The 22,410-nt window shown below is 42.3% G+C and overlaps 1 protein-coding gene across 3 annotated transcripts in view; it reads left to right on the plus strand.

The window, feature by feature from the left end:
• PTPRB (protein tyrosine phosphatase receptor type B) overlaps positions 1-22,410 on the plus strand; it is a 114,688-nt gene that overhangs the window by 59,347 nt on the left and 32,931 nt on the right. For all 3 annotated transcript variants that reach the window (XR_008505942.2, XM_045872962.3, XM_045872963.3), the window contains 9 exons: positions 4,894-5,157; positions 5,694-5,957; positions 6,723-6,986; positions 9,215-9,484; positions 12,889-13,152; positions 14,912-15,175; positions 15,917-16,198; positions 20,637-20,915; positions 21,492-21,641. Coding sequence is in view for 2 of the 3 variants with exons in the window: in XM_045872962.3 (XP_045728918.1) it covers positions 4,894-5,157; positions 5,694-5,957; positions 6,723-6,986; positions 9,215-9,484; positions 12,889-13,152; positions 14,912-15,175; positions 15,917-16,198; positions 20,637-20,915; positions 21,492-21,641 (2,301 nt within the window). In the remaining variant the exon portion in view is untranslated. The remainder of the gene's footprint in view (positions 1-4,893; positions 5,158-5,693; positions 5,958-6,722; positions 6,987-9,214; positions 9,485-12,888; positions 13,153-14,911; positions 15,176-15,916; positions 16,199-20,636; positions 20,916-21,491; positions 21,642-22,410) is intronic.

The raw sequence follows: 22,410 nt of genomic DNA on the forward strand, positions 1-22,410 counted from the left end.
AAGGTGAAAATGTGAACCTTTATTGTTCTGGGACCAGAAGCAAAATCTTAGCAAAGGCAATGAATGTCAGGTCTTCGATGTTCTGGAAAGAATTAAATTTAAATGGCTACCATTTTCCCAATGTACTTACGCTTTGGGGATTTACATCTAAGATTTCTGCTTAAGGTTGACATTAATATTTTGTCAAGCCTTTCCTGCTGAGCTATGGGTTAATATTTGCATTTAAAAATGTCAGGGTTCTTTTGACAAGGGAGTCAAGCCTACTCAACGTAGAAAAGACAGTCTCTTCAATAAATGTACTGAGATAATTGGATGCGCACATATAAAAGAATTAAACTGGATCCCTATCTTACACCAGTCACAAAAATTAACTCAAAATGAATTAAATTCATTTGTTTATGAAACAAATTAAAGTTTAATGTAAGACCTGAAAATATGGAACTCCTAGAAGAAAACATAGGAAGAAAGCTTTTTGACATGGGTCTTGGTGGTGATTTTTTGGATATGACACATAAAGCATAAGCAAAAAATCAAAGACAAACAACTGAGACTACATCAAACTAAAAAGACTCTGCACAGGAAAAGAAACCATCGGCAAAGTGAAGAAACAACTTATGGAATGGGAAAATATATTTGCAAACCATGTATCTGATAATGGGCTAATATCTAAAACACAAAGAACCCATACAATTCAATAGCAAAAAAGTAAATAACCCTATTAAAAAATAGGTAAAGGACCTGAATAGTCATTTCTCCAAAGAAGATATACAAAAGGCCAACACGTACATGAAAAGATGGTCAACATCACTAGTCATTAGGAAAATGCAAATTAAAACCACAATGTGATATTTCCTCTTGCATGTTAGAATGGCAAGCATCAAAAGACAAGAGCTAACAAATGCTGGCATGGACATGGAGAAAAGGCAACCCTTGTGCACTCTTGGGGGTGTAAATTGGTATAGCTACTATGGAAAACAGTATGGAAGATCATCAAAAAATTAAAAACTACCACAAGATCCAAACATTCCACTTCTGGGAATATATCCAAAGGAAACAAAAATCACTAGCTCAAAAAGATATCTGCACCCTGTGTTCATAGCAGCATTATTTACAGTAGCGATATGGAAACAATCTAAGTGTCCATCCATGGATGAATGGATAAAGAAGGTGTGGTATATCTATGCAATGGAATAGTACTCAGCCATAAAAATGAGGAAATCCTACCCTTTGCTGCAATGTGGATGGATCTTAAAGGCATTATGCTAAGTGAAATAAGTCAAAAAGAAAAGACAAATACTCTATGACCTGACTTACATGTAGGATCTAAAACTAAAGCAAAAGCAAACTCATAGAAAAAGGCAGAGGCAGAGAGTGGGGGAAGGAGGACCTGGAGGAAGATGGTCAACAGGTACAAAGTTCCAGTTATAAGATAAATAAGTGCTAGGGATGTAATGTGCCCCATGATGACTATAGCTAACATGCTGTGTGATATATAAGAAAGTTGTTAAGAGATTAAATCATAAGAGTTATCATCATAGTAAGAACATTTTTCTCCTCTTTTCTTCTTTCTTTTCTTTTTATTATATCTATATGAGCAGTTAGAAGCTGGCTGAACCAATTGTGGCAATCATTTCATAATATATGTAAATGAAACCACCATGCTATCTGCCTTAAATTTATATAGTGATATATGTCAATTACTTCTCAATAAAACTGGAGAAAATAATAACAAAAAAGAAATGAAAAGAAATACTGTAAAAAAAATGAATTTGTCAAATTCCCAAAACCAAAGTGTGTTCACACTCACCTAAACTGAAAATTTCGAAATCACTTTTGACACATGTTATCCTTTGCTAGGATCTGCTAATTGACCTCCCACAATAGTTTTCACTGACATGTCTTTATTTTGCTTTTCTTGCCAATAGCCTGAACAAAGGTTCTTATTACTTAAATTTATAATGGGTCTCCTACCTTGCTCCTCTATCCACTTAACTCCATCATGCTTAGTATTCACAGCTGTGTCATGTGTCCCTCTAAGTTCCCATTCATTTTTTTCTAGGAGTCATTTAGTATTCATTGCAGTCATTTACATCTCTCTCCCTGTGATTGCCTTGACATCAGGAACCATACCTTTTTTGTGTTTCTCTCAATACCTGGCCCATATAAGCACCCATAATTTTATTATTGTTGCTGAATGCAAGAATTAGCCAATCATCTTCTGGACTCAAAGACCTTATAAAAATCTAAAACTATGAAAAAAATGTTATTTTTTCCATGAGGATCAGGACAATTGACATCATCCTATTACCTAGCACAGGATCTGGAATCCAATAGGCACTCAATAAATGTATAATGAATTAATAATCAGAAATCCCTTAGATCAGCAGTTTTTAGCTCGTGGATAGACATTAGGAATGTCATAACCCCCAAAACTGTCCATGAAATTGTTGCAGATAGGAAAGGTATGTGTGTTTCTTTAGGAGTGAGTGGGTGGCTCTTACCAGATTCTCAAAATTTCTATGACCTCAAAAATGTTAAGAACCACTGATTTACATTGCTACAGCATGCTAACACTGAAAGTGTCTGTAAATTGATCTAATCCCATCTCTTTTGGAGATAAAGTCCCAGAGAGAAACTTAGTTTTTCCAAGATCACATGGCTGATCAGTAATCAACCTCAACCTAGTTCCAGTACTATTTCCATTACATCATGCTATCCCTGAAAGCACTGGTTGGGGATATAAAGAGCTATTCCCTACCCTCAAATGACTTAAAACCTAATTATCCTGATAATCACAATAATGCCTGAGATCTGAAAAGTAGATTTCCATTTACGAAGCAGCCTTATGTCAGTGTCTTATGTTGATCAGCTTGGAACCTAAAAATCACCAGAATCAAAGGATATGTCATCCTACTAACCACTTGCTTCCCCTCCATGTCAACTCATGAATGTTTCCTATCCATCTGACCTTCATATTGCAGGCCTTTTGCTGAGATTGTTTTTAAATGCAAAAAAAAAAAAAAAAAGATCCTTTATTCAAAGCACCTTCTTGACTCTTTACCAACGTAAACTTGGATTTGACGCATGACTAATCAAGGCAATCCATTGTCCCCAACAAATCAGTTTAACTATAGAGTTGTGTCTGAGATGCTGTCCTGGTGATTTTGGCTGATTGTGTCAAAGCCCTTTTCCTTTTCTGATGCTTTTGTTCTACATGTTGGGTGAAAATATCAATATTTCTAATTCTGTATCACATCATCTCATCGTGCAGCAAGACAGGTCTCACAAATTACCTCCAATTCCACCTGAAGAGCCCCTTATTGACTTAGCATTGTATGTAGTCTGGTTTTTCTTCCTGTAATAGTTGCTTTGTCTTCAATAAATTGCCTGGGTCATTGACTTTTCTTACTTAGCCCATGCATAAAAACTTCAGAATTTCTTTTCCTTTACTCTGTGATGAATAAGTTCTAGCTACATTGTAATTGGTTCAGGTAAATATCTTGAAGAAAGCATACCTGACCTGGCTCCATATCTGCAGTGAGCAATATTCTAATACAATAACTAACCAGTACACATATACTAACAGAAGATAATAAAATGCAACTTGTAGATGTGAGAAGCATCATGGAAAATATAGCTTAGATGCCAAAATACTGAAATTTCTGGGTCATTTCCTGCTTTGAGGGAGATTTGGACATGGGCTTTGTCCAACTGATTGATCAATTGATAGTTTGGTTGAGAGAAAAACGAGAGGCGCACATTATTTATTTGTTTATATATTTATTGGAAGATCCTCAGGTGCGCAAAATTGGATTAATCCTAATTCTTGGTTCAAGAAACCATGTTTTGTCACTTTTATTTATTTTTAGGCTTCCATTTAATTTAGGCATTTAATTAATCATTTTTAATAATGTAATAGGCACAGGTGAAACCACTACCCAAAATAAAAGCTAGAATCTTGACAGTAATCTGTATCAAATCATGTGGTTCCCACCTCACTGATTCATCCCAAGGTAACCATCATCTTGACTCCTCTTTTCATCTCTCTTCTTGCCTTTCACCTTGCATAGTTTTAGTATTTATGTAGTCCTAAAATTATGGGTTTAAAAAATTTTAGTTGTTCTAACATTATTTTTGAAAAGGTTATTTTATGTAGTATGTAATCTCCTGAGACTTAGTTTTTCACTTAATATTATATTGATAAGATTTACTTATATTTTGTGTTTTGATGTTAAAGGCAAAAATCCATATTTTTGCATTTTGAGTTAAATAGAAATTAATTATGACTGCTATATAATCTCACTGTTTATATATACCAGTCCATTCATACTCTCCCGTGGTTGGGCATCCTGTCTCAGACTTGGTCTTATTAGGTTTTTAAATTTTGCCAACCGTATGGATATGAAGTGATATTTTGCCATGGTCTTGACTTGCATTTCCTTGATCACCAATGATGTTAGACATCTCTTCATGTATTAATTATGTGTTTCCTCTTCTTCCATCTTTCTTTTGGATTGTTTTTATTCTTCTTGGTAACTTTTTATCACATCTTGAGTCACTAAGGTATGTTGCAATTATTAATAACATCACCATCAATTCATATTAATCATCACTTATCATATTTAATGTTCCATCTTGTACATGACATTTTGTGTAGGCAAGAAACAAGATTAGAATTAATTCATCAGGTTCTGTTAAAAGATCCATCTAATCACTCCAAGTAGTGTAACAGTCTTTCCCCTCTGGAAACGTGTGATCTAAAGGTCTAGAACTTTTTAAATGCCCACCAAAAAAAATCTACTCACTTACCTTCACTGTCCCAGATTGTCATCTGTGATCAATTACTCCCTTAGGCTCACTACATCTTCAGCTGTTCTCTGTTCTCTTTTTCAGTGCCTGACAAGGTCCAGGGAGTCAGTATTAGCAACTCGGCCAGGAGTGACTATTTAAAGGTATCCTGGGTGCATGCTACTGGAGACTTTGATCATTATGAAGTCACCATTAAAAACAAAAACAACTTCATTCAAACCAAAAGCATCCCCAAGCCTGAAAACGAGTGTGTATTTGTTAAGTTAGTCCCTGGACGGTTGTACAGTGTTACTGTTAGTACAAGAAGTGGACAATATGAAGCCAGTGAACAGGGGAATGGAAGAACAAGTAAGTGGAAAGCTTGTAAAATCTGACGGTTGGTTGGGACTTGAAGGTCATCGAGTAAATAAAATATCTGAACCTTGAATTCTCTCTGCTTCCTGATCAGTAAATTGCATTCCCAGTCTCACTTGGAGCTAATATCATTCAGCCAAGCCATGGCCTATAATTACAGAATATTTATTGGTAGATAAAAGCAAGCACAGTCAGGGAGCAAGAAGGCCAGTTGTCCCATTTTTCTTCCCTGTCCTCCTGCATTGTGGCATTTAAAGTTCTAGACATCTTGTTTTATCTTATGATTGAGGTCATAATTCATTTTATAATTATATCCTACCAACACTTAGCATAGATTTATGTCAGGAAAAAAATTGCAATTTTAATAGTTGCTTCCAATTTTTCTTATTTAATTATGCATGAAGTAGTTCAAGTGGTTTATCTGGGGAAGAGAGATGTTTGCCAGTTCCTTGAATGTGATTCATAAATTATTGTGTAGGTAAAGTTTGATCAGTCACTTTCCTGAAGTGTCTTCTCATATTCCTCCCTAGTCCCAGAGCCTGTTAGGGATCTAACATTGCGGAATAGGAGCACTGAGGACCTTCTGGTGACTTGGTCACGAGCTGATGGGGATGTTGACCAATATGAGATCCAGCTACTCTTCAATGATATGAAAGTATTTCCTCCTTTTCACCTCGTAAATACTGCAACTGAATATCGATTCACCTCCCTGACGCCAGGGCGCCAGTATAAAATTCTTGTCTTGACCATCAGTGGAGAAGTACAGCAGTCAGCCTTCATTGAGGGCTTCACAGGTAATATGAAATGTGGCTCTTGAACTTGAGTAGATGTGGTGGTGTATTTAGCATGTTGGGTAGCCAGGCGTTTGGGTTGAGGATTTCAAGGTAAAAGGGAGATGGCAAGAAGCGAGGTTATCTTGATGGTGCCCATGATGTTGTCCATGCTGGATTAACAAAAGTAACGTACAATGTAGGGTAAGAAAAAAAGCTTTCAGAGAAATGGCATTGGACTGATGTGAATTGTTGGTGCTTGTGAGGCACACAGATTAAAAAAAATAACTCTGTTGGTTGGGTTTCCTTTGGAACTCTGTTAGGAGTGTTGTTATGATGTTAACATTTATTGACAATTTACCATGAACCAGACCCACAGCAAAGCACTTTATGTGGACATTTTGTTCAATCCTCACAACTCTGTGGGCTGGTCACTATTACTATAATTGCCATTTTCCTGATGAAGAAACTGAAACTGACAGAGCGTAAGTGATTTGCCTAAAGTCCCCCAGCTAGTAAATGAGGAAACCAAGACTTGGACCAAGGCAATCTAACTAGCCCCTCGCTCTACTACTGGCATCCTTCACTTCTACTTGTTGGCTTCGATGTCCCTCTAAATTTCCCCTATCGAATTCAGTTCAGGTGGAAAAGCCCGAGAAAAATTGTATCAATACGTGCAAGTGAATTCTTTCAGTACATGCCAAAATATAAGAAGCATGACAATTTTGGTTGAAAATTTCCACAGTTCATTCTCTAAGTGATGACTTTTAAATTTATTTTCCTTTTTAGTTCCAAGCGCTGTCAAAAATATCCATGTTTCTCCCAATGGGGCGACAGACAGCCTGACAGTCAACTGGACTCCTGGTGGGGGTGATGTTGACTCCTACACAGTGTCAGCGTTCAGGCAGAATCAGAAGGTGGAGTCTCAGACTGTCTCCAAACACGTCTCAGAGCACACATTCCACAGGCTGGAGGCTGGGGAACGGTACCAGATTGTGATCGCCTCGGTCAGCGGCTCCCTAAAGAACCAGATAGATGCAGTTGGGCGGACAGGTGAGTGCCCACCTGGAGAAGAGCCAGATTGTTCTCCACAGTGGGACAGCAGATGGACTTACGTAGCTATTCACAAGTCAAAAATACCCAAATTCAAAGCCATAATTCAATGTGCTTTCAAGAGCCCTTTTCATATTTTCTTTTTGCATTTTTCTTTCGTAATAGAGATCTTCAGAACACATGAAAGGTAATTAGGAACCAGATCATTTGAATAAATTTTCATGCTTGCTAAAGGTTATAAAAACTTGAGTTTTAACAAGTGGACTTCTGTAACTATTTACATGTAAATATTTACTATTTTCTGTAAAATTTACCCTTCTCAAATTTCTTTTAAAAATGAACGCCTATGCCATTTACCTCATTTGTTACAAGAACAAGTAACAAATCAAGGAATAATGTGTCTCTTTATATTTATATTACCAATAATATATTACTTTTAAAACACAAATAAGCTAAAAGCACCTGCTGTCTGCCAGGCATTTAAAATGATCTCTAGTCACACTAGAAGACAGAGATCATTGTTTCCATCTTACAGATGAGGAAAGTAAGGCTCAGAAAGCTTATAAAACATTATCAAGGGTGCGTGTAATAAGACCGAGAGCTGTAACTCAAATCTAGGTCTGTCTGGCTCCGAGCCTTATGCCCTCTCTACTGTGATACAGTACTTATCAGATGCCTTCCATTCCCATAACCACTCATTTAGCTGTGGGCCTGGGCTTCTGTACTGGGCCCTCCTGTGCCTCTATTTCATATACGTGTCTCTCCAACCATATGCCAAGCACTGTGTTAGAAAATGGGAATTCAGTAGCAAGATAGATAGAGCCCCCAACCTCAAGAAGCGTATAATCTAGTGAAAGAGACAGAGAAATAAAAAAGACAATTACAACATGATAACTTCTAAAATAAAAGTAATAATGGGGTGTGTTAGGAGCAAACATGAAGAGTCAGGGAAGGCTTCCAGGAAAAGTAACATTTAAATAGACACTAAGAAGTCATACTGGTCACGCAGATGTTGACTTGGTTCCAGCAGAAAAAACAAAGGCCGGGAGGTGAGAGAAAGCATGGCACATTTGAGGACCTACACATGGTGTGGTATGCTAGAATAAAGATGAGCCATACGGCCAAGTAAGTAGATGGACCAAATCATGAAGGGCCTCGTATCCCTTGTTAAGGTGTTTAGAATTACAGAGAGCCATTGAAGGGCCATCTGCATGGGGCTTCTATGAGAATATGCCAGATATAGTGTAGGAGGTGAGAAAGCAAGGGCACTGGTCAGGTGATGAGGGATGATACTGTCCTAGGGGCGTGGCAGTGTATAGAGAAGGGAGAGAAGTGGATAGATGGAAGAGATACAAGTTTTAGGACATAAAAATTACAAGACCCATGTTTGATTACATGTAGTAGAATAACAGTGACAACCCATGTTTCTGACTTGGACCAAGAGAAACAAAGGACCATAAGGAGGTTATGGGGAGGGAGCTGAGGAGTCCAATTTGGGCCTCTTGAGAATTGGGTGGAACATGCCGGAAGAGATGTCATTTGCAAAAATAGAAGAGAGATCTGAACTGCAAGTTTAAATTTGGGAGTCGTCACCATATGGGTAACAATTCAAACCATGGGAGTGGATGAGATCTCCTAAGATTATGTAGAATGAAAAAAAATATGAGCCTAGGATAGAAAATATTATTAAAAATAATACTATTTTTGCCTTTCACATCGGGAGCCATAGTAAAAAAAAAAAAAATATATATATATATATATATATATATATATATATATATATATATATATATATTATATACTACTGCTTAGGTCAAGGCCAAAAGCTTTGACTTGAGTTAATCTTGGGAATGAAAGTCTAAACATAATTCAACCATCCAAACTATATCCACTGAATGTAAATTTGTTCAGCATTTTCCACTTTCTAGATACATACATATGAATCACTTTGCACATTTATCAGTGTCACTTTCATTAATTTTTCTACTTGTTTGACTTCAAGATCCTGTCTAAATTCAGAGAAAAAAAATGGAGAGTCAAAGTACAGATAATCCAGACCACGAAATGCTCTCTCCTAAGGGCACGTGGGAAGTATCCATGCAACATGAGGGGAGTGGTGGCATCCTCTTCTCTCTGCAGTTGATTTCAAGCTTCTTCACCTGCTTTCTCAGTTGGTTTACCCTAAGTGAGGGAGCCGGACAGCACTCGCTTCTCTTCTTCCTTTGCAGTCCCAGCATCAGTCCAGGGAATAATTGCCGACAATGCATACAGCAGTCATTCCTTAATGGTAAGTTGGCAAAAAGCTGTTGGTGTGGCAGAAAGGTACGAGATCCTGCTTCTAAACGACAAGGGGATCCTTCTGAGTAACACATCAGAGCCAGCCGCCACCAAGCAGCACAAATTTGAAGACCTAACGCCAGGAAAGAAATACAAGATACAGATCCTAACTGTCAGCGGAGGGCTCTTCAGCAAGGAAGCCCAGACTGAAGGCCGCACAGGTAATCTGCACAGCTCATTGTTTCGCCCCAGATCCCCCCTTGGGTGCTATTCCTTCAGAGCCTTAGGGTCAGAGGGATGACGCCACACTGGGGATGACAGCTGTTTCTTGACACAATGGGGACATTCACCGTGATTTACCACTTCCATATCAGTCAGCCTCTTATTACGGGCTTCAGGCTACCCCACTCCAAGTTAGATATATTGTTAAAATCTACTGCCGCTATGATAAATTACCACCAACTTAGCGACTTCAAACAACACCAGTTTATTATCTTATAGTTCTGGAGGTCAGAAACTGAAAGTGGGTTCTATGGGGCTAAAATCAAGGCATCAGGTATCAGTAGGACTGTGTTTCTCCTAGAGACTTTAGTGGGAGATCCTCTCCTTGCCCTTTTCAGCCTCCAGAGGACACTCACATTCCTTGGCTCATGTCGTCTTCTAGCAATAGCATTGTTCCAACCTCTGTGTATGTCGCCATATCTCTTTCTCTACTCTTCTGCTTCCCTCTTCCATCTTTTCAGGACTCTCGTGATTACATTGGTCACCAACCGGACAATCCAGCCTAAGCTCCCTGCCTGGAGATACTTAACCTAATCACATCTATAAGGTCCCCTTTGCCACATAAGGTAACATATTCCCAGGTTCTGGGGATTAGGACATGGACATCTCTGGGGGTCATTATTCAGACAACAACACTGGTCTAATTGATGAATTCCTCATTAAGGAGCTAGGTCTGAAAGGGGTGGGGGTGATGCTGACAGAGACATGAAGATGAATAGGCATGCTTTGTCCTGGAAAAGCTGGCTGACTGGTGGCGGAGACAGACACATAGACAAAGGATGGCAGTACATTGTGAGAAGGACTGTATACAAGAAAGGAATGTCCAACATCAAGAGGAGTGCCAAGGTCAAGTGGAATTGGGAGGTCTTCATAAAACTGACCTTTCAGTACTATCCTGAAGGATGAAACAATTCTACACATGGAGAGAAGATAGAAGGACACCCAGTGCAGACAGATTGTCCTGTGCCAAGATGGGAAGGTGTGGGAGGACCAGTGAGAAGCCGTGGGTGGATGAAGTATGGGGGGCGCCAAGGAGAGGTGAGGCTGGAGAGGCAGATTGGGGCCAGGTTAGAGAGTGCCTAGCACGCCTTCCTTGGGAGTTTATTTTTCATCTTGTAAGCCGTGAGGAGACCACACAGGGTTTTCAGCCAGAGAGCGAGTGTTTTGTAATAAAAATTTGTACCTTAAAAAAGATTAATCAGAGGCCACGGGGGAGGGATTGAATGGAGAAGAGACTCACTCATTAAGTCATTTGTCACTGAGCACCTACTGTGTGCTAGGCACCTTTCTAAATGCTGGATACCAGAAGTAAGTAAAACAAAGCCTGATGGTCATGAAGCTCATATTCTAGTAGGGAAGAAAGGCAACAAACACAATAAATAAGTAAAGAGTGTAGTAGGTTAGATGGTAGTGAATACCAAAGAGAAAATTAGATCAGGAAAGTGGAGTAGCAAGTGTTAGAGGCTTACAATTTTGGATAGTACAGTCCTCAGAGGTTTTGTCAAAAGGTGATATCTGAGTAGACATCTGAAAGAAAGGAGAAAAAGGGTTATGCAGGTATTTGGGGGAAGAGTATCCCCAAGCAGAGCAAACAGCAAGGCAGAGACTCTGAAGCAGGAGTGTGTCTGGCCTGTTAGACCGGTAAAGAGACCAGTATAACTGGAGCAGAGTGAGAACAGAGAGGGGGGATGTGGTCAGAAAGGTAGTTGGGGTCATAAGATGATTGCAGTTACAGAAATGATAAGGGTCAAAAGCTAAACTACCACAGGGACCCTGATGAAGAATAGTAGATATAGTCAAGAAATATTTCTTCATTAGATAGGCTGGCACTTGGTGTCTGAGTAGAGTACAGAAGGAAGAACAGAAGATTCCGGAGTTGCTACCTGGGGTATCTAGTAGAAGATGATGCCATTAATTGAGATAAGAGAAGCAGGAGGAGGCCGTGTCAGGGAGAAATGGACAGGGTTCAGTTCCGTACTGTGTTTGAGATGTCTGAATGACTTGCAGCGAGAGATGATCATTGATAATTGAAAATATGCCCCAAGCTCAGAAGAGTGAGCTGGAGGTAAATATTTGGACAAAAATTCTATTTAAATCCATGTCTTAGTCTGTTTAGGCTGCTATAAGAAATAATACCATAAACTGGGTGGTTTAAGCAACAAACACGTATTTCTCACAGGTCTGGAGGCTGGAAGGCCAAGATCAAGGCACCAGCAGATTCAGGGTCTGGTGAGGGCCCATTTTCTGGTTCATAGATGGCATCTTCTTGCTGTGTCCTCACATGGTAGAAGGACGAGAGAGCTCTCTGGGGTCTCATATATAAGGGCACTACTCCCATTCAGGAGGGCTCCACCCTCATGACCTAATCACCTCGCAGTGGCCACATCCCCTAATACCATCCCCTTGGGGGTTAGGTTTCAACATATGAATTTGGGGGTGGAGGGGGACATAAACATTCAGACCATCACAATGCATAAAGTGAATGAGATTGGGTGCTCAGCTTGTGTTACGGAGTATGAAAGGAACAAAGGATAGAATGATGAGAAATGTCAACTTTTAAGGACCTGGTGTGAGGAGAGGGAGAAAGTGGAAGAGGAAGCGTTTGGAGCGGAGGGAGGAGAACCCAGCGGAGACAAAGGCAGGTGTCCTGGTCTGTTCCCACTGGTAGCCCAAGACTTTTGGGGCATCAGGCAGCACCTGTACAAACAGTTTGGCAGCAGGTCATTGCTGGGGGCTCCTGATCACTTTGCCAACAGGTGCCACTGAAGGCCAAGAAGGTCATCGAATCCCAAGGTCAATCTTTAAAAAAAAAAAAAATGGCTTTGGCTTTTCCTCTTGCTTCTCTTTCCTCGATCCCTGAATCGAATCTCCTCCTTCTGCCTGCTTTCTCTTTCTTTCCCCCTTCCCTTCCCTCCCTGCTGCCCTCACCCCCAAGGGCCATTCCTTAGCTTTCAGATGGCACTCAGAGATAGTTTTTTGCTCTCTGATATAGCTCTTAGTATTAAGAAAACATTTAGTCACACAGGTCAGATTAACATTTATTTCATACCCCAAAAAACGTCTTTGAAGACAATTTCCCATTCCTGGTTTTCTTTGTTCTCTTGTGGGTTTGGGGGGTGGTTTTTTGGTTTTGGTTTTGTTTTTTTCATTAACGGTTTCAGCATCAGTCATGCACAAAATTCACTCTTCTCTGCTTTGGGGTCTTCATGAAGTCAATATTTTCTGAAGGCAGAGACCATATGTTTTGAGCCGCTATGGAGTGTGTCCCTGTGGGCCTTGGGCCTGGGCTGTGTCAGGGGGGCGTGCCAAAACTCAGTCTCACTCTCTCGCTTGACTTTTCCAGTCCCGGCAGCTGTCACCAACCTGAGGATCACGGAGAACTCCACCAGACACCTGTCCTTCAGCTGGACCACCTCAGAAGGGGAGCTCAATGGGTACAACATCTTTCTGTACAACCCAGATCGAACGCTTCAGGAAAGAGCTCAGGTTGACCCACAAGTCCAGAGCTTCTCTTTCCAGAACTTGCTACAAGGCCGAATGTACAAAATGGTGATCGTAACTCACAGTGGGGAGCTGTCTAATGAGTCTTTCATATTCGGAAGAACAGGTAAGGCCCAGAGCCAAGCAGGAGTGTAAAGCAGGGAAATTGTCTCAGTATTCACTGGCTTTTCTGTGATGTGTCCTTTGTTTCCTATTCTATATATGATCTAGCTCTGTATGAATCTTGTGACCTTCAAGCTTTTTGACCCTAAATCAGACCTTTGATTCTGTACCAGAATAGCTTTTGCACTGGCTTCTGCTCTGTTGCTACCACTCATGGACATCATAGAGTTTGATGGAACAATGAGTCTGGCTCCTCTTTGCGCCAGCAAACTGCCACAAGAGGGTTGTAACCCACTGTGGCTCCATTCAAGCCATACCCCTTGGGTTCCTACAAGGCATGCATGGAGGGGAGGGCAGGTCCGGGGAAGGGCCGCTGCGCGAAGGACCAGGCCGTGAGTGCTGAGCCATAGAAACACGGCACAGCGTGAACTGAACACAAAGCGTTGCAGGAAAAGGAGAGACAGAGAGAGGGACATCTCTCCGGGCTGCCAATGAGAAACGGAATTGACTCTTTTTCCATACTTTGAGTTCATTATCTTATTTTTCTATTCAGTTATTTTTCTTTTCTCATTTGACAATAGTTTTTGAGAGCTTTGTAGGCGGGGCACGGGGCTCACTACTGGACTCTGACCGTGAACAGTGCCGATGAGGCCCCTGACCCGTTGAGCTCACATTAGCGCAGGGTGGGGGGGAGGGGGAAGACCGCAGATTTTTAGGGAAGAGGACTTGGGGACCCCTTCGAGTCTATGAAAGGAAGAAACAACATGTGACAGAGAGACTTGACAGGACAAGATACTACTTCAGACAGAGAAAGCATTTCAGTGGAGCCCTGCATCCCAGGTGCCCAACGGAAAATCTCAGTGTGTTTTGGGGAAGGGAATGAAAATGAGCAACAGATCCAGATCCGCCTAGACCCTGAGTAGAATTGCCTCAGTGTTACCACTTCCAGGGCGATCTGCCCCCTGCACATCTTCCCTTCTCTGCTCATTAATGTTTAAAGTTCCTCCATCAAGAGACAACAGTCTCCACTCTCCAGAGAATAACGAAGCTTACGTACCCACGGGACAGGTGCTAGTGTGACTAAGTAACACAGTGGTAGCCGTGACTGTTAACACCCTCTTCCCAAGTGAGGCTCGACCGATATAGATGTGGGTAGGAAAGAGCTGAGGGAACTGAGAGCCTACGAGAGGGCAGGTGTGGGGGGGTGGGGAGCAGAGACACCCAGAGGGGGATGTGAGGGAGTGAGGGGCCTGGTCAGTGAGATGGGCCAGCCTGGAAGGGGACCAGTTTTAATAAATCATTTCTGAAGATCTCATTTTAGATGCTTATCAGACTACATGTGGCAAGCATACAGAAGTCACCACCTAGGGTGGGTTTTTTTTTTTTTAAGATTTTTATCATTTATCGGAGAGAGAGTGAGCGAGAGAGAGAGTACAAGCCACGGTGAGAGGCAGAAGGAGAAGCAGACTCCCGCTGAGCAGGGAGCCCAACGTGGGGCTCGATCCCATGACCTGAGCCGAAGGCAGATGCTTAACCACTGACTGAGCCACCCAGGCGCCCCCGTGGTGGTTTGCTTTATTTTAATTTGTACCACATCTCTAGGCCACACGCCCCTAAACCCAGGCCCTGAAATACAGGCCAGATCTGACTCTACAATGGGGACTACTCAACTATATGCCCAACATCACACATATTCTCACCTGTAGGCCAAATGCCTTTGTTACTAACTCTTGTTCTTAGTAAAGGTTTTCACTGTGTTTAAGTCCCAGCTTCCGTGAGTAACCTCAGAGGATCCAACCGGAATATGACAGACAGTCTCTGGTTCAGCTGGAGTCCGGCCTCTGGGGACTTTGACTTTTATGAGCTGATTCTCTACAACCCTAATGGCACGAAGAAGGAGAACTGGAGAGACAAGGACCTGACCGAATGGCGTTTCCATGGCCTCATTCCTGGAAGGAAGTACACGCTGTGTGTGGTAACTCACAGTGGGGACCTCAGCAACAAGCTCACGGGCGAGAGCAGAACAGGTAAGAAGCCCGGTGGCCAAAGGCTAGTATTGGTGGGACCACATTCAAGATATGGTTTTAATAGGAAGAAAGGAAATCAATAATGGTGTGCCACGTGCTAGCCCCTGAACTTGGGAAGGCACTATGATACAGTGGATAAAGGAAACAGACCTTATCCACAAACATACCACGAAAGATCTAGGAAAAAGATCTAGATCCTTAGCTTAGCTCTGTGACTTACCCATGTGAAGCTAGGAAGGTCTTTGAGCATCTCTAAGTCTCAGTTTTCTTATCTGTAAAATAGCGATAATTGTATACATCATCATTGTGTTGCCATGGCAATGCTTCCCAAATATTTTATTTCCTGGGCATATGCAGATGTTAGTCTGTATGCCACCCTGGGGTCAATGAACAGGGCTATCTGGACATAATTGTCTGTGGACTATAGCCCTCACACCTCAGAATCTAATGGAACCAAGATCTTCACACATGTGTAACCCATTTGGGGTCCACTCCTGCTCCACAGAACCCTGGTAAGGAAACTCTGGTTATGAAAATTAAAGAAAATGTGCATAAAACATTTGAGAACAGTACCTGACACATAGTAAACACTATAGATAGGAGCTTCTATTATTAGATTTTCATTATATCTCTTCCTCCAAAGTACATTAAAGTATGTCTGACATCACTCAGCTCTCTTGTCTGCATATGTTATGGCACAGATGTGTTTATGTGATTTTTTTCATGTTCTCCTACATACAGCCCCAACTCCTCCCAGTCTTATGTCATTTGCTGATGTTACAAACACATCCTTGGCCATCACCTGGAAGGGGCCACCAGACTGGACAGACTATGATGACTTTGAGCTGCAGTGGTCCCCCAGAGATGCAATCACGGTCTTCAACCCCTACAGCAACAGGAAATCAGAAGGACGCATCATATATGGTCTTCGTCCAGGGAGATCCTATCAATTTAGTGTCAAGACTGTCAGTGGTGATTCCTGGAAAACCTATAGCCGACCAATATTTGGATCCGTGAGGACAAGTATGACATGTTTTGCTACTCTTGGTTCTCAGATGGAGGGAGGGGGAAAGTATGTGTCGCGACATCTTATTCCAGTGAGGCTTGGTTTAAATCCACATCTTTACTTGGGATTGATTAGATGTGAATTTAGGCAGAAATCAGTATAGACTTGTTCATTCCTTCAACATTAACAGCAGTGGACAATAAAGAAATTATCTCTGCCCTTATGGAGCTTGCAGTTCAGTGGGAAGTGTGAGGAAGGAAGTATTTGGCTCTATAGAAACTCATGGTAAGGGCATCTGACCCAATACAAGAGAGTTTCCTAGAAGAAGCAGCCTCCAAATCAAAACCTAAGGAAAGGGTAAGATTCACCAGGTAGATATGAGGAAAGAAGTGGAGAATATTCTAGGTAGAGAATAAAATATTCCAAGACCAGGCAGGACAGAGGAACAGGAAGGAGTTTAGTTGACCACAGCATAAAAGGTGAGGATTAGGAGAATCAGGTCATAAAATGTCTTGAGAACCATGGTAGTGACTGTAACTTTATCCTCAATCAGTTGGAGTCACTGAGGGATTTTCAGCCAAGAAATCATAATCAGATTTGCACTGTAAGAAGTTACTCTGGATACAGTGTGGAGACTGAAAAGGGCAAACTAGAAACAGAGGGATCAGTTAGGACACATGGCTATAAATCCTAAAGATAAAAATACTTCAACAATGAAATATATATCAGTTTCTTCCCAAAGGCATTTTGGGATAGATAAAACAAACCTCAAAGAAACAAAGGTTTTCAGTATAGGAACCTCAATCCAAATATTTATTTTTCAATAATACCACTATGTGTAGTTTCTAAGATCAGATCAGATAGTTAGTGGTTATTGATGAAATATGTAGTTGAAAAGTAGAAATTTAAGCAGGTAGTTGTTTCACCTAGTCAGCAAACATTAATGTTATAGTCATTATAACTTGCACTCCACCTTGTATCCAGAGAGCAGTTTGAAATCAAATAGTTGAGTGTCAAGAGAAATAGGTGAGGAAGAACTAAGAACTTTCATTTATGGCAAGCTCAGGATGGGTTTTTGGTGGCTTATTGTGGGCTTATTGAACAGGTGTTCAATTTAGGAACTCAGTAGAGGCTGGGCTGATTAGATGGCTTCTGGAGTTCTGTATTCTGTCCTGGGTGCTGGAATCTAAGAGAGGCATCTACCAGATGGGGCATGCCTACAAGGAGAGCCACTGGCAATGTTGTGTTTTATGAAGAATGGCTGATGGAACTTTGAGGATTGCATTAGATAGGATTGGGTTTGGTTGTGGGTAACAGAAAACCCAAGATACAGAGAGTTAAACAACAGAGTTTATAATTCTCATGTAGAATCATTCCATAATTCCGTGTCTCACACATACGCTCCAGCCACGATGAACAACTTGCAATTCCTGATCTTCCACCTTCCCACCCCACCCTGGGTGTCTGGGTTCATACTTTTCTCTGCCTGGAATGCCCCTTTCCCAATATCTTGGTGAGGGGTCATCTCTGCCAGGAAGCCTTTGCTAACTCCTACCCACCAGTAGCTCTGGAAAGTTGTCTAGCACTCCACCCAGCACCTTCTTTCTCCATTTCTTCCGGTACATTCTCCTTTCTACCCTGTATTATGGCCATTTCAGACTCCTCTCCCTTCCTAGAGGTTAGGGCTAGTGCCTAATTCACTTCCGTACTGTTCATAGTCCCTACAAGAGCACCTTGCACTTAGCAGGTACTTATTTCTTAGTGAATGGGGATATGACTGGAGGTCTTAGAAGACACGTGGGCTTGAGAGGCAGAATGGAAAGGCGAGAAAGCTGAGGAAAGAGGCTGAAGCAAATCTCCATATTGTTCTTTGAGCAAATTATCAGAATTATGAATCAGGCAGGGTGTTTCTAAAGACTTGCTCTACAGAGAAGGTGCCTTTGGGGTCCAGCTGTGGTTTGGTTTGAAGGAGTTCGAAAGATTAACAAGCCATTAATGTTTGAAAAGATACAAGTACTGCTTGCCTCAAAGTCCAATTCCCTTATCCTGAAAAATCTTCAGGCTGATTTTTTTTTTCTCGAGATCATTCTTATCTAAACTGTTATGACTTAGCTAAATATTTTAGACCATGATATGAAACACAAATTCATTCAGTGGCACAAAGATGCCAAGTGTTTCAAAGTCACGATTGTTGAGGACAAAGAGTCCTATGATGAAGGAGAAGGTGTCAGGAGAAGGGGGTTGTATGGCAAATCAGAGCAACAGGTGCTGCTCTGTGAGGGATTTCTAGGTCTCCGCATAGTTCCTAAAAGAGCGCTATGATCTATTCTGCAAGCGGGGGGGAGGGCTATTAGTGCCCCCAGCTGTGCAGGCACACAGGCCCCGTGCTTAGAGGGACCCCATACTCCATTTAATATTCTGTTGTCACCATCTTGAAATCTTAATAATGTTTTGAACACAGGGCATTGCATTTTCACTTGGCACTGGACCCTGAAAGTTATGTAGCCAGTCCAGGCTACAAGGTTTATGAACAAACATACATTTTAATTTTTTTTAAGATTTTATTTATTTGAGAGAGAGAGAGAGAGCACAAGCAGGGGGAACAGCAGAGGGAGAAGGAGAAGCAGGCTCCCCGCTGAGAAGGGAGCCCAACTCTATCCCGGGACCCTGGGATCATGACCTGAGCCAAAGGCAGATGCTTAACCGACTGAGCCACCCAGGCACTCCCAAACATATATTTTAATTTGGGGAGGAAGGGCAGGTGGAGAAGAGAGAAAAGGATGAAGTTTGTAGTAGGGACGATAAAGACCCAACAATGAAATGGAAGGGGTTTTTCCTATTTGGTCAAATGTAACTGTCTTTAGCCTTTTTTTTTTTTTTTAAGATTTTATTTATTTATTTGAAAGAGAGAGACACAGCGAGAGAGGGAACACAAGCAGGGGGAGTGGGAGAGGAAGAAGCAGGCTTCGCACAGAGCAGGGAGCCCGATGCGGGGCTCTATCCCAGAAGCCTGGGATCATGACCTGAGCCGAAGGCAGAAGCTTAATGACTGACCCACCCAGGCACCCATAACCTTATTTTTTTTTAAATCTATCCCCATTGTATGCAGTGCTCTGTGAGCCTTTCTGATGGTTTGATGCGATTGATTAGTGCTATCTGAAAATTGTTACTGTATTTTCTGCTGTGGTTGATGAAACAATGGGCAGGCTTTTTAAATGAAGTATTTGTCAAGACTTTTGACTCCTGGAATGAAATAGAGTGCTCTAGACCCAGATTGTCAAGTTCTATTCAAGAGCCTGAAGGCTCCTCAGAAATTCATAGGGACAGGGGACAAGGCAAGGGAAGTCTTAGGGAGGTCACCCCAGCATAGCACCCCTGACCCCCAAGGCACACTTAAAACACAGGACCAGAGCCCCTCTGACTTAACATATTGGGGAACTGAGAACTTTTCTTTTTTAAATGGCTCAGCCGCTAAAATTCAAATTCAAAAACTACTTATGGAAATCATACAATTTCGCTTCATCGGATGTAATTAGAGATGTAGACCACGTCGCTGGTTGGGGAGGCCTAGAGTTTGGTGAGTAACCTGCGTGGTCAGGTCAGCTAGGTGCTTTTCTGTCAGACTGTACCTCTTACTCCTTGTGGAGTCACTCACACCCACTCATGAGATCATGACTGATCTTCATTGAGTCCCTACTAGGCCAGGCACTCTGTCGGGCAGAAGAAACTGACTGACCACGAGCACAGGGGGTGAAAGAGCATGGTGTATACAGGGAACCGTCAGCAGTTTAGGTGCCTGGAGGATGGCATGTGAGCAGGGAAGGCAAAAAATGGAAGGGGGGAGAGCCAGGGCCTAGAGGGTGACAAGGAAGCAATGACAGGTCTTAATTTTCTCATAGAGCTAACATTTACTGAGCAATTACTATGCCAGGCGTGGTTTTCTAGGTGGCTGTGCCTGGTTCAACTCACTGACCCATCACAGTCCCCACAGGAAGTAGATACTCTTATTAATTTTCCCACCTTACATATGTGGCTGCAGACACGGTAAGTAACTTGCTCAAGAAGCCACACCTGGTAAACAGAATCTGAATTCAGACAGGCCGAGCTGCCCTTTTAACCTTCTGGCTGCTCAGCCCCACCTTCCATCTGACTTCTGCCCCTTAATTTTAGTGCCCACGCTAAATTTAGTATTTGTGTTTCCGATCACATTGGCACTGGGTGATTTTCTGAAGGGACAGCATTTTAATTGTTAATGGTTCTCAAAGTGTGGTCTGGGATGCAGCAATTCCTCAGGAGATCCCTAAGAATTTTTTTTTCCTTGAAAAGCCATCCAAATAAATCTTGAGAATTACTGTTGTAGATCTCAGAGCACATTGGGCACAAAGGAAATGAGGGAAAAAAAAAAAAAGTGTGTCTCCCAGAGTTGTGACGTGTCTGTCCCTCTCTGTCCTGTAGAGCCGGACAAGATTCAAAACCTGCACTGCCGGCCTCAGAACTCCACAGCCATCGCCTGCTCTTGGATCCCTCCTGACTCTGACTTTGACGGGTATAGCATTGAATGTCGGAAAATGGACACTCAGGAAGTTGAGTTTTCCAGAAAGCTGGAGAAAGAGAAATCTCTCCTCAACATCATGATGCTCGTGCCCCATAAGAGGTACCTGGTGTCCATCAAGGTGCAGTCGGCCGGCATGACCAGCGAGGTGGTGGAAGACAGCACTATCACAATGATAGACCGTAAGTGTTTCTGGAGGTAATGCACCGAGCGAGCCCGGCTCCACGGCGGCCTGTACCTCCGTGTGCGCGGGCACACAGCTCACCTCCCCGTTAGCGAGGCTCGTGGTCACTTGCAAAAGGGAACCTGAAAGCCTCCAGGATGCGGAAACGTTTCCCCGTACGTAGGTGAAGCATCCCGGCAGCAAACAAGTGAAATAAATGATCTTCGAGTACTTGAATGAGTTAGTGTTTCAATACATCACTTTGCCTGATAGAGTTAGAGCTATCGGGGAGCTTCTAGGCAATTCGGTGCTACAGCTTCAGGAAATCCTGCTAAGGAGCCGCCTCTTTCATTATGTTTAACGTGCCTCTGGCAAGTCACTTCCTCTGCCTACTTCCCTCCAGGAGAGGAGGAGGAGGTCTTCTTGATTGCAAGTTTCAAACACAGACGCGCATGCGCCGCGCACACACGCACACACACACACACGCACACGCACATCCCGGTGTAGGTGAGTGGAGACCTTCATGTCACTGATGGCTGTTTATGTGGAAGAGCAGAGTCCTGACTCCCCTGGGTTCCTTCTCCATCCTTTTCAGGGCCCCCTCCTCCACCTCCACATATTCGGGTGAATAAAAAGGATGTGCTAATCAGCAAATCTTCCATCAACTTCACTTTCAACTGCAGCTGGTTCAGCGACACCAACGGAGCTGTGAAATACTTCACGGTGGTCGTGAGAGAGGCTGAGGGTAAGTGATCCCGGATTCTCTGCTTCATCAGAGGTCACCGTGGCGGCTCTGTCTGTGACAAGTTTTGATGAGTAGAAAACTCAATTTTGATAGACTTCTGCCCTATCTCCGCTGGATGCTGGGAGATGTTACAAAAACCTGCTCAAAGGCTCTTTCAGCAGTAAAGCCTGTTATTCGCTGGATTTAACTATGAAATGGGTGAATAATAACACTAGCAACTGCAGCAATAGCATAAATACCCATCACGTAGAGAGGCTTTGCGATGTGCCAGGCTTGTTGGAAGAGCATGGATTCTGCAGTGATTTGCACAACCTTCACTGCTCATTCAGTGCTGATGGCTACTTTTTGGTTCTGCCATCAAGCAGCCGGATGCTTCAGTGTCTTCCCCGCCCCAGTCTCCCAACACCTCAAGGAAGCACGCGCTTCCAAACCACCCACCGATTCACAAAAAACATTCAAGAGCTAAAAAGAGGGAAAAGATCCCGAAAGGTGTTCTTCCTTTCTCTACTGAATTTTCAACAGTAAATTTCATTTTCTAGTCGACCAAATTATTCCATGTCTACCTAATTCCTACGGGCCAGGCAGATAACTAGGTAAGAGTTGTAACAACGTTGCATACAACCTCAAGTATGATTTTTTTAGAGCTTCTTCTGTCAGCATTTGTGAAACCATCTACAGGAGTGTCGCATTTGCCACTGAGATTTTGTGCCCTATTTCTCCAAAACAGATGTGTGTGTCTGCAGTGACATCATATATTTGACGTGTCTTA

The sequence above is a fragment of the Mirounga angustirostris genome, unplaced genomic scaffold (genome assembly GCF_029215605.1).
Source record: "Mirounga angustirostris isolate CCGP_5_RB_7025 unplaced genomic scaffold, mMirAng1.0.hap1 SCAF_5, whole genome shotgun sequence".
Classification (NCBI taxonomy): Eukaryota; Metazoa; Chordata; class Mammalia; order Carnivora; family Phocidae; genus Mirounga; species Mirounga angustirostris.